Source organism: Musa acuminata, chromosome BXJ2-6, assembly GCF_036884655.1.
Source record: "Musa acuminata AAA Group cultivar baxijiao chromosome BXJ2-6, Cavendish_Baxijiao_AAA, whole genome shotgun sequence".
In the NCBI taxonomy this organism is placed as follows: domain Eukaryota; kingdom Viridiplantae; phylum Streptophyta; class Magnoliopsida; order Zingiberales; family Musaceae; genus Musa; species Musa acuminata.
The window spans coordinates 558,303-569,518 of NC_088343.1; the positions used below are offsets into that span (position 1 = coordinate 558,303).

Here is an 11,216-nt window from a genome sequence, read left to right on the forward strand (position 1 = left end):
AAGATATAAAACCACTATATTCGATAAAGTGTTTGATTCATTCCTTTCAATTTCTTTCACTATATTTTATTTTTTTAACAAACAATTTACCCATCAATTTAAAAATTCAAAACTTGACCAATGCCCAATCCAAGAAAATGGTTTAAATTTAATTTTCAATTTGCTAGAGTCGACGGACGAGGCATATAAATGACAGCAAAATGCCCGACGGAGCATCAGCAAAGCTACATCTGCCGCTGAGAGACATGGCTTTGGAGGTCTAACCATTAATGAACTAAGCAAATGCATTTGCTAAGTCTGAACTTGAAACAGTTTGTTGAAATATCGGCCCTTCGATACAAAAACATTTATTTGCTCCACTATAAAACGACAAAAGAAAAAAAATATTACAACACCGGATTCTAACTTTCAAGTGCTCGAGTCAGAGACCCGCAAACATCAGCAGAAAACCAAAGTTTCCTTCTGCTTTAGCGGCATAATTGTCATGATGATTTTAACAAGAGAAGCATTTCGTCTTCTGGTATAGATGGCATTTGAGAAACAAAAAATAAAAATATCATTGTAGTTGCACAAAGTTCTTTTAACACAAAAAAATAAAAACACACAATTGGACTTGCATAATATTAAAATCCACCAATCACAGGTACAAAATTATGTTGACCACAACTTTTTTTTTTTAACTTTTACTGGGGGTACTTTAATGTTCTAAATACTAAACATTAAAACATCAAGTTCTTTTATTCCAGATGCTCATCTTCTTATAAGATTAAGGCTTAATAAGCAGACGAAACTGGAGACATAATAATTTGATTTTTGTACTAGAGTTCTTTACATAATAAGGAAGACTTGCCCAGAAGACTAATAGATAAAAAAACCAGAAGGGGAGTCACACTCACCTAAAAAAACTTTTTGAAAACAAACAATGCAATTTTCGTAAAAAGATTGTTTATGATGCAACAGGCTAAAATTGAAAGTTTCAAAACAAAAGAGTCATCTGATGATTGGGGAGGTTTGATCTAAGTGTTGTGTAGTGATGTAAAATCCTTGAGTGGTCAAAACCTGTGACCTATCTTTGGTATACTACAAATAAAAGATTGGGCACACTGCTGACAAGGTGATAGTGTGCCCATACATCGACACAGAAAGGCATCAGTACATTATAAAAGCCATAAATAAAATGTAGCACTTTAATGAAGCAGCACTCACCTGAAAATTTTCAAATCTAGCAGCAGTTTGGAGATTAGTTCCACATGCCTCTATAAAAACATTCACACGGTAGAAATAAACTTTAGGGTCAACAACTTTAAAAACCCACCCAATTCTTGAAATAGATGAAAGTTCCCTGTTATGAGGATTGGGATGACCTACCTTAGGCTCCATTTTCGAGTACAACTCATGTCACTATGACAAGAAATAGCTCTCAGATGACATCCTCAACACACACAAGCCTTCAGTATGGCCGTGATCGCTGGCCACCATAATTATGCCTATCAGGTCCAGACCCCCCACCATCATGATAATTGCCTCTGCGCCTATCTCCACCGCCATAACCCCCTCTCCCGCCACCGCTGGTGTATAAGTATAAAAGAACACAGTTATTCCACAAATAATTCAGATGTGTTGGTAGAGATATTACATAAAGATTTTATCAAGAAGTCCAACAACATTAATACATAAATTTCAAAGAATTTGCAATAGAAGAGCTACTGACAAGGTCAAGAAGATGCACAATATACAGTATCATAAAACATGAACATAAGTTAGGCAAGGTTAAGGACATACTCAGGGTTCACCTCAGATTATTTCAAAATAATAAAACTTATGCTGACAGAACCTTCCCATATATAGCATTAGCTGCTTCTCATACAAAATAAAATTTCAACAGAAACTCTAATTTTGTTTGCAAACAAATATACAAAGTACTTTTGCTTTTTGATCAACCCTTTTTATTTTGCAATATTTGCCTATTGTTTGGTGTTTTGCCAGCAAATGAAGTGGAACTTTGTGATGCACAAGAAGTGTCAATTCCACCAAAATATTTTCTTTCTCTGCAGTTATAACAAAGCATGGCGACATCCCATATGCAAAACAATGGAAATCTATATTTGACTTTAAAATACTGCATAATTTAATACATCATTTACCAATGAGCCTCATATCTGCATCCACAAACAGATTAGACTCGATGTTTGAACACTAAAGATAACAAAAACATGAACTTGAAGGTTTCACTATCATTTTTATTTTATGGAAGATAAGAAGTTTAAGAATATGAAATGAATATTTACCACAGATTTTTATCTGGACAATACATCTGTCATGAATATACAGGACAAGCTTGTATCAGCAAGCAGCTTTACATACTACAAGTAGCAGCTTTTGGCAAGATAAAACCCACACCTTGTAATGAAATTAGCACCCAAACTAAATATTGTGGTTACTAGAGATGTTTAAGCTATATCACATCTCCAGTGCTCAAATTTGTGACAAGAGTTAGCATCTCCAATCACAGATATGCTTGATCTATGAAATCTCCGGAGATCTTTTATTCTAGAAGTGAAACAATAACCTTGATCAAATTTTCTATAAGGGCTGGTGCTACAACCACAACTAGTACCAGTGAGATAACTAAAACCCACTCAATTTGGAGAGGCTAGCATACACCTGATCAAAAAGTGATCAACAACCCCAACAGTATTTATGATTGCAAATCAGGTGTGGCCGAATTTGAACTCATACCGATCTGGGGGCAGAGTTAAGTTGGCTATTTACACTACCTGGGTTTAAAAGTTCATACTAGTCCAATCCATATTGGTCTCCGGTTGGGGTCAAGCAACCAAGCCCCATACATCTACATACAATATTTACAAAAAGTACATCACAACAAACAGAGAAACAATTGATCACTTACAAGGCCTACTCCTACAAATTCTATTCATCCTAAAATATCCAAGGATTTGATGCATCAGCTATCTCAATCTCAGTCAAAGCTTAGAGTGTTTATTTTGAGATGCTTTGTTGAAAAGAGAGTTGAAGTATATGAGCTATAGAATAAGCTAGCAAAATTCACATGACATTACAATGTTAGCACTTAGCAAGGCTATCATGAAGCAAATGACAAAATTGTTGGTTGTAGATCTTGAACCCTTATAAAATACTATTTATATAATTTATAATGTTCAATAAACTTGTGCTTTGTATAGTACAACTTAATTCTTAGTGTAATAACAAGTTGGATTCCTACATTCACTATGACCAATTTCAAACATTTCCTCAAAAATTAAAAAAAAAATTCTGAACTAAAAATTCACTCTTCAGAACGGTATTTTAAAACATAAAATTATAAGAAATTTGTTGACATGTATGTCATGTCCATAATTTTAATACATACATATGCACACATACACATGTCCATGGGTATGAACTTGTGGATCAAAATTCTTGTCTCCTAATCAACCAGTGATGGTACCCTTTTTCTCATGTTTGTCCATCCTCAAGTTCACTAATTCCTATTCCTCTCCTGAATCACCCCATACAATTCCTCTTCCTCTACTATCTACCTCATCATCTCTCATATACCCCAATCACCTTTATAGTCTTGCCCCTCTATTTATCAATCTCTTACCTCCCAGATAGTTCTCGCATGCCATCAAACTCGTGGATTTCAGGATCAGTCAATAAGCCAGATTTGTGAATCCTATCTTGGCAGATGCTTATCCAATATTTCCTGAGAAATTCCATCTCCATTAGAAAGCAGCCAAAAGCATCCAGAAATTGATTGGGATAGGCCGGAGTTGACTGATTTATCTCAAAATCAGGCAACCCAACCCAATTTTTGGCCAACACCAGCCAATATGTTTGGTCCTTACCAATAGCAGATTTCAACCAAAAAGTTCAGAAAGAGGTGGAATCTCTGGCTACGGCAACTTTGTGTCACTTCCCTACTTAAGTTGTAAATTGGTACCAGGATGGGCAACCCCTTAGGAAGTACTTATGAGAGGGATTCTCAAAATCAGAGGCCTCCAATATGATATATTCGACCTTACATTTAGAATCCCCAAGTTGCAAGTCAAGCCAGGCATGAAATCAGCTCCGCAACTTTTCCTAACCTGCTGATCTCCAAAACATATAGGTCTTACTTGCACAGCAGCGCTTTTTCATGGTCCAAAGAATACTACTTCCATCTATAACAATCTACTATCAAACTAAAAAGGCTTCCTGTAGCAATCGGGTTTCACTTTAACACAAACTGACATAATACAAGAATACATATCTAGATGGAACAAGGAGTAAAGAGACAAAAGAACAACAGAGTAGAAAAAACACTACAATTGATCCCTAGAAAATAACACAAATGGATCTCAACATATCCATAAGGCTTACAATTTACAAGTTTAATTAATTAAGACAATTATGTTCTCAAAAATAACTTAAAGCTTGCACTCTTAGTGCAAAAAATCTAAAAAATAAAAAATGACTAGCAAAATCCAGCATATCTCATTTCTTTTTCAGACTTGATTAAATTGTTCCATAAAAGGGTTATGAGGTCAACATCAAGAAGGCACCCATTAAGAGAACTTGTTAATAATTTTAAAATTACAATGCAAAAAAAAAAGTTAACTACCAATTATCAGTTCATTATAAAAGATAACAGACTCACACAAAGCAATGCTATAAAACAGTATGCGGCTTCACATTTATCAAAATCATGTCCTGCATTGTCTATCATGAGAGGAACATATGTTAAAAGAGATGAATGCCTATAAATAAGTCCAAGCAACACACTGACTTCTTAAGTCAACAGACACCATTCAAAGATTAAAAAACCAATCTATGTGGACCTACAACAAGGATACGACTTTATCAGGCACTTATGTTAAACAAGACATTTACAAGACAAAGACAACAGAGATTGCACTATATAGACAATGTCATAAAAGTTAATTTATAAATGAAACTGATGAGATTCCAGCTTCTATGACAAGAGGGTCAAACATCAAGGAACACATCTAAAATTATGCATACCAAATCTACACTGTAAAATAAATAAAGCAAGAACACTATCTAAATACAATCAACATCTTTATTGTGCTAAATTTAGTCCCTCCCATAGATAATGCAACTCTTGCCATAAAGGAAAAAAGTTAAACCTCAAGGGATGCCATCAAAAGTGTGAAAGAAATCAACAAGCAAAGGTAGCAACGAAAAAACTAAAAATTAACAGCAATTTTATAATTTCAGCCAGTACAAAAAAATTAGATAAACATGGCTAGTTGGAAGATAACAAGCATGGACTTAACAACTATAATGGAAAATTTTGCATCATGCAATTCACCACCCCTAATATTTGTTTGTTTTATTTTCTTTTCTTTTTTTCACTAGAATAGACAGATATACACATGCTTCAATTGCTTTCCGGGAGTAAACATGACGAGGCAATATGCTAAGAAGCACAAAGACTAATATATGAAGGCAAAATAACCAGCATACACCAGATGTCTAACAACAAAGACGTGGTTTAATACCCGTGACCATATGCAGGTGGAGCTTTAGGTGCAGTCTTCTCTGCCATTGCAACGTTAATCTTGTATCCTCTCATGTCATAGTCTAGAACAGAAGTTTTATAAATATGTAAAATTGAAGTTTGTGGGGAATGACAAACAAGATAATTAGAAGGCATACTACAACTTACTGTTGTAGAAGCCCCCAGCAGAATGTGCAGCAGCTGGATCTTCATATGACAAAACAGCATCCCCTTTGTTGTTTCCAGATTCATCGGTATATATCTTAATATTCCACGGCCATTGGTCCTTGTAACCCCGCTTTTGTTTGATCCTGCCAACCTAGAAATAAAAACAGAGAAGTATTCAGGATTTCTCAAACAATAAAGAAAGGCAGAGAGAGCAGATAGAGGAGGGAAGAAGGGGCAGACAAAAATCTACACCCAGTTTCATACTATGCTAATTTACTATTCCAACATCTGCATGTATTATGTGATCATATGCCCCATGCCAAAAATCTCATGACAAAAGAATACAGTAACAAGGAGAAAATAAGTGTTTCTATGAACAATACCAGTTATTGAAAAATGAGCTTTTGACCAAGAAGGTGAAAGGATTAGGCATGCATATTTAGATAAAACAAAACTAATGCGGCCTCTACTCAAACTTTAGAAATATAAAAGGACATACCTAGTCTACCATCATGTAATAACAGTAAGAAAAATTATAGGGAAAGAAAAGGAGTACAAAAAATTCCTTAACCTCTTAAAGAAATAGGGATGCTTAGATAGAGAAAGAGAGTAAGAAGTTTTAAAGTTACTCTCAAATCCAATCTGTGCCTCTTCAAACATAGCCTTTTCTATTTGTCTTAGCATTACCACATACATCACTTGCATCAGTGAAATCATTGGGCACCCAGGTGAGGAGAGGCCTGAGCGCCCACCTATTGAGCCGAGCAAACACCTGATTCAACTCAGGCCAGTTCAAGCCTGACATGAACCAGACAATTGTATCTGGTTCGATTGAAACAATTAAACCGTGAGTCGATACTAGCAGAGTTCGATTGAAACCTATCCACGCACAAGCCTTGACATAGAAACCCTTTCTCACTTCATTTCTGAACAACAGTGGAGTTCCTCCCATCAGCGAACAATGACAACAGCGGTAGCATCTTCCTCCAGCAACAGCAACAGCGGCAACATCTTCCTCCAACAGCGACGTCATCCTCTGATGACAGCAGCTTCTTTGCCTCCCTCCCGGTATATCTCTCTCTTTCTCATCCTCCCTCCTACCGCTGCCCCGTTCACCACAACACTCCGCAGCCTCTTCCGTCTTCTCTCTTCTCCTTCTTCCCCATTCACCACTGCCTTCTTACACATTCACCGCAGCCTTCCTATGTTCACCGCAGCCTCTTCCCTCTTCACCGTTCATCGCTGCCTTCTTCCCCTTTCACAGCAGCTCTCCTACAGCCTCTTCCCTCTTCCCCGTTTATCGCTGCCTTCTTCCCCATTCACCACAGCCCTCCTACGGCCTCTTCCCTCTTCCCCTCCCTCTTCCCCGTTCATCGCTGCCACTTCATTGCTGTTTGTCAATTTGAACTTAAATAGCTGCCTGCTTTGCTGTTAGTCTTTGTTGTTTGTCTATGTTTGTGAGAACAGTAACTGCCTGCTGTAGTGAATCAGTAGTAACATGTCGGTTGTTATTGCTATTGCTGTGGTGATTAGTGCTGCTTTATAGTGTTTTGGAATGTCATCGTAGCTATCGATAGTGACAAGATTGAAGATGATGAACTGGATTTTAATGATCTTTGATGTTAATCTTGTTTTATTTTGTCATTTTGTTATTGGATATGGACAATGTAGTTTGGCACTTTAAATAAATGCAAGTTTGATGTGTTATTTTTATTTTAGTTTATTTTTATTAATCATGATATATGATTTTTAAATAATAATATTTGAGAGCATCCCGTTTTGCTTGGGGGAGCGCCTAGCACCTCAAGCATTTTGGGACCATAACGCCTAGCGCTTTTGACTACACTGACTTGCATGATAACAAGAGAAGAATTGGGATCACAGTAGGGTTAATCATTATCTTCAAAACTGCAAGTGGATAATCGTTTGCTAATTTATACAAAATATACAAAAATAATTAATCACTACAATAATACATTTGTATTATACAATTTATATTTTTATATTATATTACCATAAAATAGTTATTTTATCATACAGTGTTCCTCATTGGTTTATATATTTCTTTTGAAAACTTAAATATCTATGAAAATATAAAGTTAAAGAATCTTTTAACATATAATATATTTGCATACTTCTTTTTATTTTATACATTTCCAGTGGTCTGTTGCTAAAAACTATATATTACTATTATTATGTTATCTTTGTGGTCAGTCTTACTGATCCAATTAACCTGATTCTACCGACTCAATCGTATAACTCGTAACTAATCCTCATCCCGATATGATCTTGTGGACTATGATACATGAACCAAGACACATACATGCAACATAGCAACAAACATAACTTCAAATCACAATGGATGAGCTTGCAGATGCCAATAATACTCATATAATTCAATCAAAAGTCAAAAGTAATTTAAGGTTACTTAGCCTTTAGAATGTGATAAAGTGGATTTAATCTTTCCATATTCTATAGAAAAACAATTTGAGTTTGTGTATAACTACAATTAAAAAAAAAACAAATATTTTAAGCTAGTTGACTACCTTTCTCTTCCCCTATTTTCACATGCTTACCAAATTACTATACTATTTATGCATCAGAACATGGTGTAATAGGACCACAAACTATAGGAACACCAGGCCAACATATATATATATATATATATATATATATATATATATATATATATATATATATATATATATATATATATATATATATATATATATATATATATATATATATATATATATATATATATATATATATATAGAATGTAACCACAATGAAAACAATTGATAATGTCTTGGCCTTGAATTTCACCAAATAACTAAAAAAAGATTTCTTCTTGAACATGAATTTGCTCAATGTGCAATTCAGTCAGTCAGTTATAGGATGAATGAAGAGATGAGTTCTCAATGATCAAAAAAGTAGTTATATGAATAAAAAAGAAAACATTCCATGGAATGAGCAAAAAGATATATCTTCTTGTCTGAGCTAGATAGAATGATCAACCCCAGGTCATCAAAGGTTGTTTAGAACTTAATTAAAAAAACAGATATATCTGCATATATGATGTCTATTACCAATACAAAGTATGCATGCTATTAATCCTTAAATACCACTGAAATACTTTTAGTTAAATAATTAATGCTTCAATGATGCTTCAATAATTAATCCTTTGTCATTTTACCTCTTTCCATGATATATCTATGATCCTTAAAATCTACAAATATGACTACAACAATAATTTATCTCCAATAAAAGGAACATTGTCCTGTCACATGCTAAGATTAACTACTATAAGAGAGGGAAAAATACAAACCTGTCCGATCCCTCCAAAAAGGTCACGCAGCTCTTCTGTAGTCACATCAGGAGGCAAGTTTGAGATGTAAATCCTCGAGTTATCACACGATTCTCCACAATTTTCATCACACTGTTTAATAGTGGCAGTAGGATCACCAGGAGCAGCACCATATGAACCACCACCATGGCGCGGTGGAGCACCACCATCACGGCCAGGATTCGAACGATCACCATACCCGCCACTATATCCAGATGGCGGAGCACCATAGCTAGATGGTGGACCACCACGAACTGCAGGACCTTCAGTGCCATATGCATTTGGAGGAGCACCATATGAAGGAGGGTAAGAATTGGGGCCCCCGTAGCCACTAGGAGGTGGAACAGAATCACCACCATAAGTATTATTTGCACCAAAGGTATTAGGAGCAGGAGGGTAATTTCCAACAGGACCACCATATGCAGCTGGAGGTGGTGGTGCAACTTGACCATAACCACCATCCTCCCTCTCGTTATTGTAAGATCCACCTCTTCCCCCATAATCAGTGCTCCTACCACCGCGGTTCCCAGCATGTCCCCGACCACCACTATTATAACCACCACGACCACCACCACCTCCACCATTATAATCACCACCACCTCTATTATAACCACCACCTCCATCGCCTCTGTTACTGTCACCAGAGCCTCCACCACGACCAGCACCACCACCAGGGCAAGGAGCACCACACTTGTTGCACTCCACTCTTCTCGCAAAGTTCAGGTTTCCGCAACTGCACAAAAAACTCAACTTTATCTACAGGAAAAGAAAATTAAATGTACTAGAATCATATATCAGAAAGACAAGTGAAACCCCAAAGGGGAAATAAGGGGACCTGGGGTTGGGGCAGCGCCAATCACCCTCCCGGCCAACTCCGCCACCGCGGCCACCACCTCGGTTCCCCCCACCACCTCCACGGTTACCACGATCGCCACCTTGATACCCGCCGCCCCCATATCCACCGCCGCCTCCTACATAAAACGGCAGACAGGTCAGAAACCAAACCCTAGATCTACAGAAAGCCAAAACCAACATCAAGGAGACAAAAAACCAATGACAACTTTCAAGGGCACTTTAGAAAAGAAGGATCAAGAACCTCGATTCCCGGGATTTCCACCATAACCGCCACCGCCTCCGCCTCCGCCACCGCCGCGGCCTCGGCCATACCCACCGCCTCGCGGAGGCGGCGCGGTCTCATCGAGTCCGCCGGAGCCGTACGAACCTGACATCGATTAGGTCTTTTGCTGTCGCTCCCCCGAGGAAGAGAAGAAGGGGAAATCGAACGCAGAGCGCGAGAAAGAGAGACGGGAGGCGACTTGTTAGGGCACGCAGTCTCCTCGATCGATATAGGGTTTAAGTAGGCCGATAGTTTCTTTTCTTCGGATTCGCTTTCCCCATTGTCTTACCTGCCTTGTGATTAGGCGAAGTCTTGGACGCCACGGGTCCGGTCCCACGTGACTTCGAAGAACATGAACGCAAGTACTCGACACTTGGTAAGAGTACTTAAATAGGTTTTATAAAATATCTTTGGAAAATAGCCTATATATATATATATATATCTATATATATATATATATATATATAGATATGTCAGAATATTATGTATCTTATATATCTCATCAAATTTTTTTTACAATATATATATATATATATATATATATCATCAAATATTTAAATCATCTGCACAATCTTATTAGCATCCATTATTAGCAGTGATTATGACTTATACAACAAATATACTAGCTAATCGGATGTATAATGGAGACAACTCACTCACACTAATTATTACTATTCATGTTTGCTAATAAATTTTTAGAAATATCTAAAATATTTATTGTCGCTTCTTTGGATTATTTTGAATGTTTCCAAATTTAGATTTAGAGGGACAAAAATAAAAAAAGTTATTATGAGTTAGCCAAAATGAGTAAGTGACAAGAATTAAACTCTTGTATTCATCCTCCCTAAAGATAATATAAGTTGGAACTTATTTGAAGACTTGATAAGAACAATAAATTGAAACTTGAAATGGCATAAATATATTTAATTTTTTAATATATTTATGAGAATATTAGATTAAGTTAGGTATTTAAATACTCTTTTAACTAATGTTACCATCATCAACCTTGTTTGATGGGAGTTTAATTTTTTATGAATGTTAATAAGAGGGATAATAAAAAA

The 11,216-nt window shown here is 36.4% G+C and overlaps 1 protein-coding gene across 2 annotated transcripts; it reads right to left on the reverse strand.

Annotated features, from left to right (window-relative positions):
- Positions 1–1,169: 1,169 nt before the first annotated feature.
- On the reverse strand, positions 1,170–10,378 carry LOC135582874 (transcription initiation factor TFIID subunit 15b-like). Of its 2 annotated transcripts, XR_010487420.1 has the most exons (7): positions 10,135–10,378; positions 9,874–10,009; positions 9,021–9,771; positions 5,693–5,843; positions 5,526–5,607; positions 1,369–1,568; positions 1,170–1,256 (listed from the first exon to the last, which is right to left on the reverse strand). XR_010487420.1 is itself a non-coding variant. In XM_065111082.1 (6 exons), the coding sequence occupies exons 1-6, from the start codon at positions 10,265–10,267 to the stop codon at positions 1,451–1,453; spliced, it is 1,371 nt and encodes a 456-aa protein (XP_064967154.1). In that variant the 5' UTR covers positions 10,268–10,378; the 3' UTR covers positions 1,170–1,450. The 2 variants fall into 2 exon arrangements, 1 of the variants encoding a protein (XP_064967154.1); XM_065111082.1 differs by having other exon boundaries at positions 1,170–1,568.
- Positions 10,379–11,216: the final 838 nt, after the last annotated feature.

Bases quoted from the DNA above. Each gene is read 5' to 3' on its own strand.
- LOC135582874 (XM_065111082.1), bottom strand. From the start codon at position 10,267: ATGTCAGGTTCGTACGGCTCCGGCGGACTCGATGAGACCGCGCCGCCT. The intron at 10,010-10,134 runs GTTCTTGATCCT...CGTTTTATGTAG, and splicing joins TGGAAATCCCGGGAATCGAG to GAGGCGGCGGTGGATATGGG. The intron at 1,569-5,525 runs GTATTAAACCAC...CTTATACACCAG, and splicing joins CCACCTGCATATGGTCACGG to CGGTGGCGGGAGAGGGGGTT.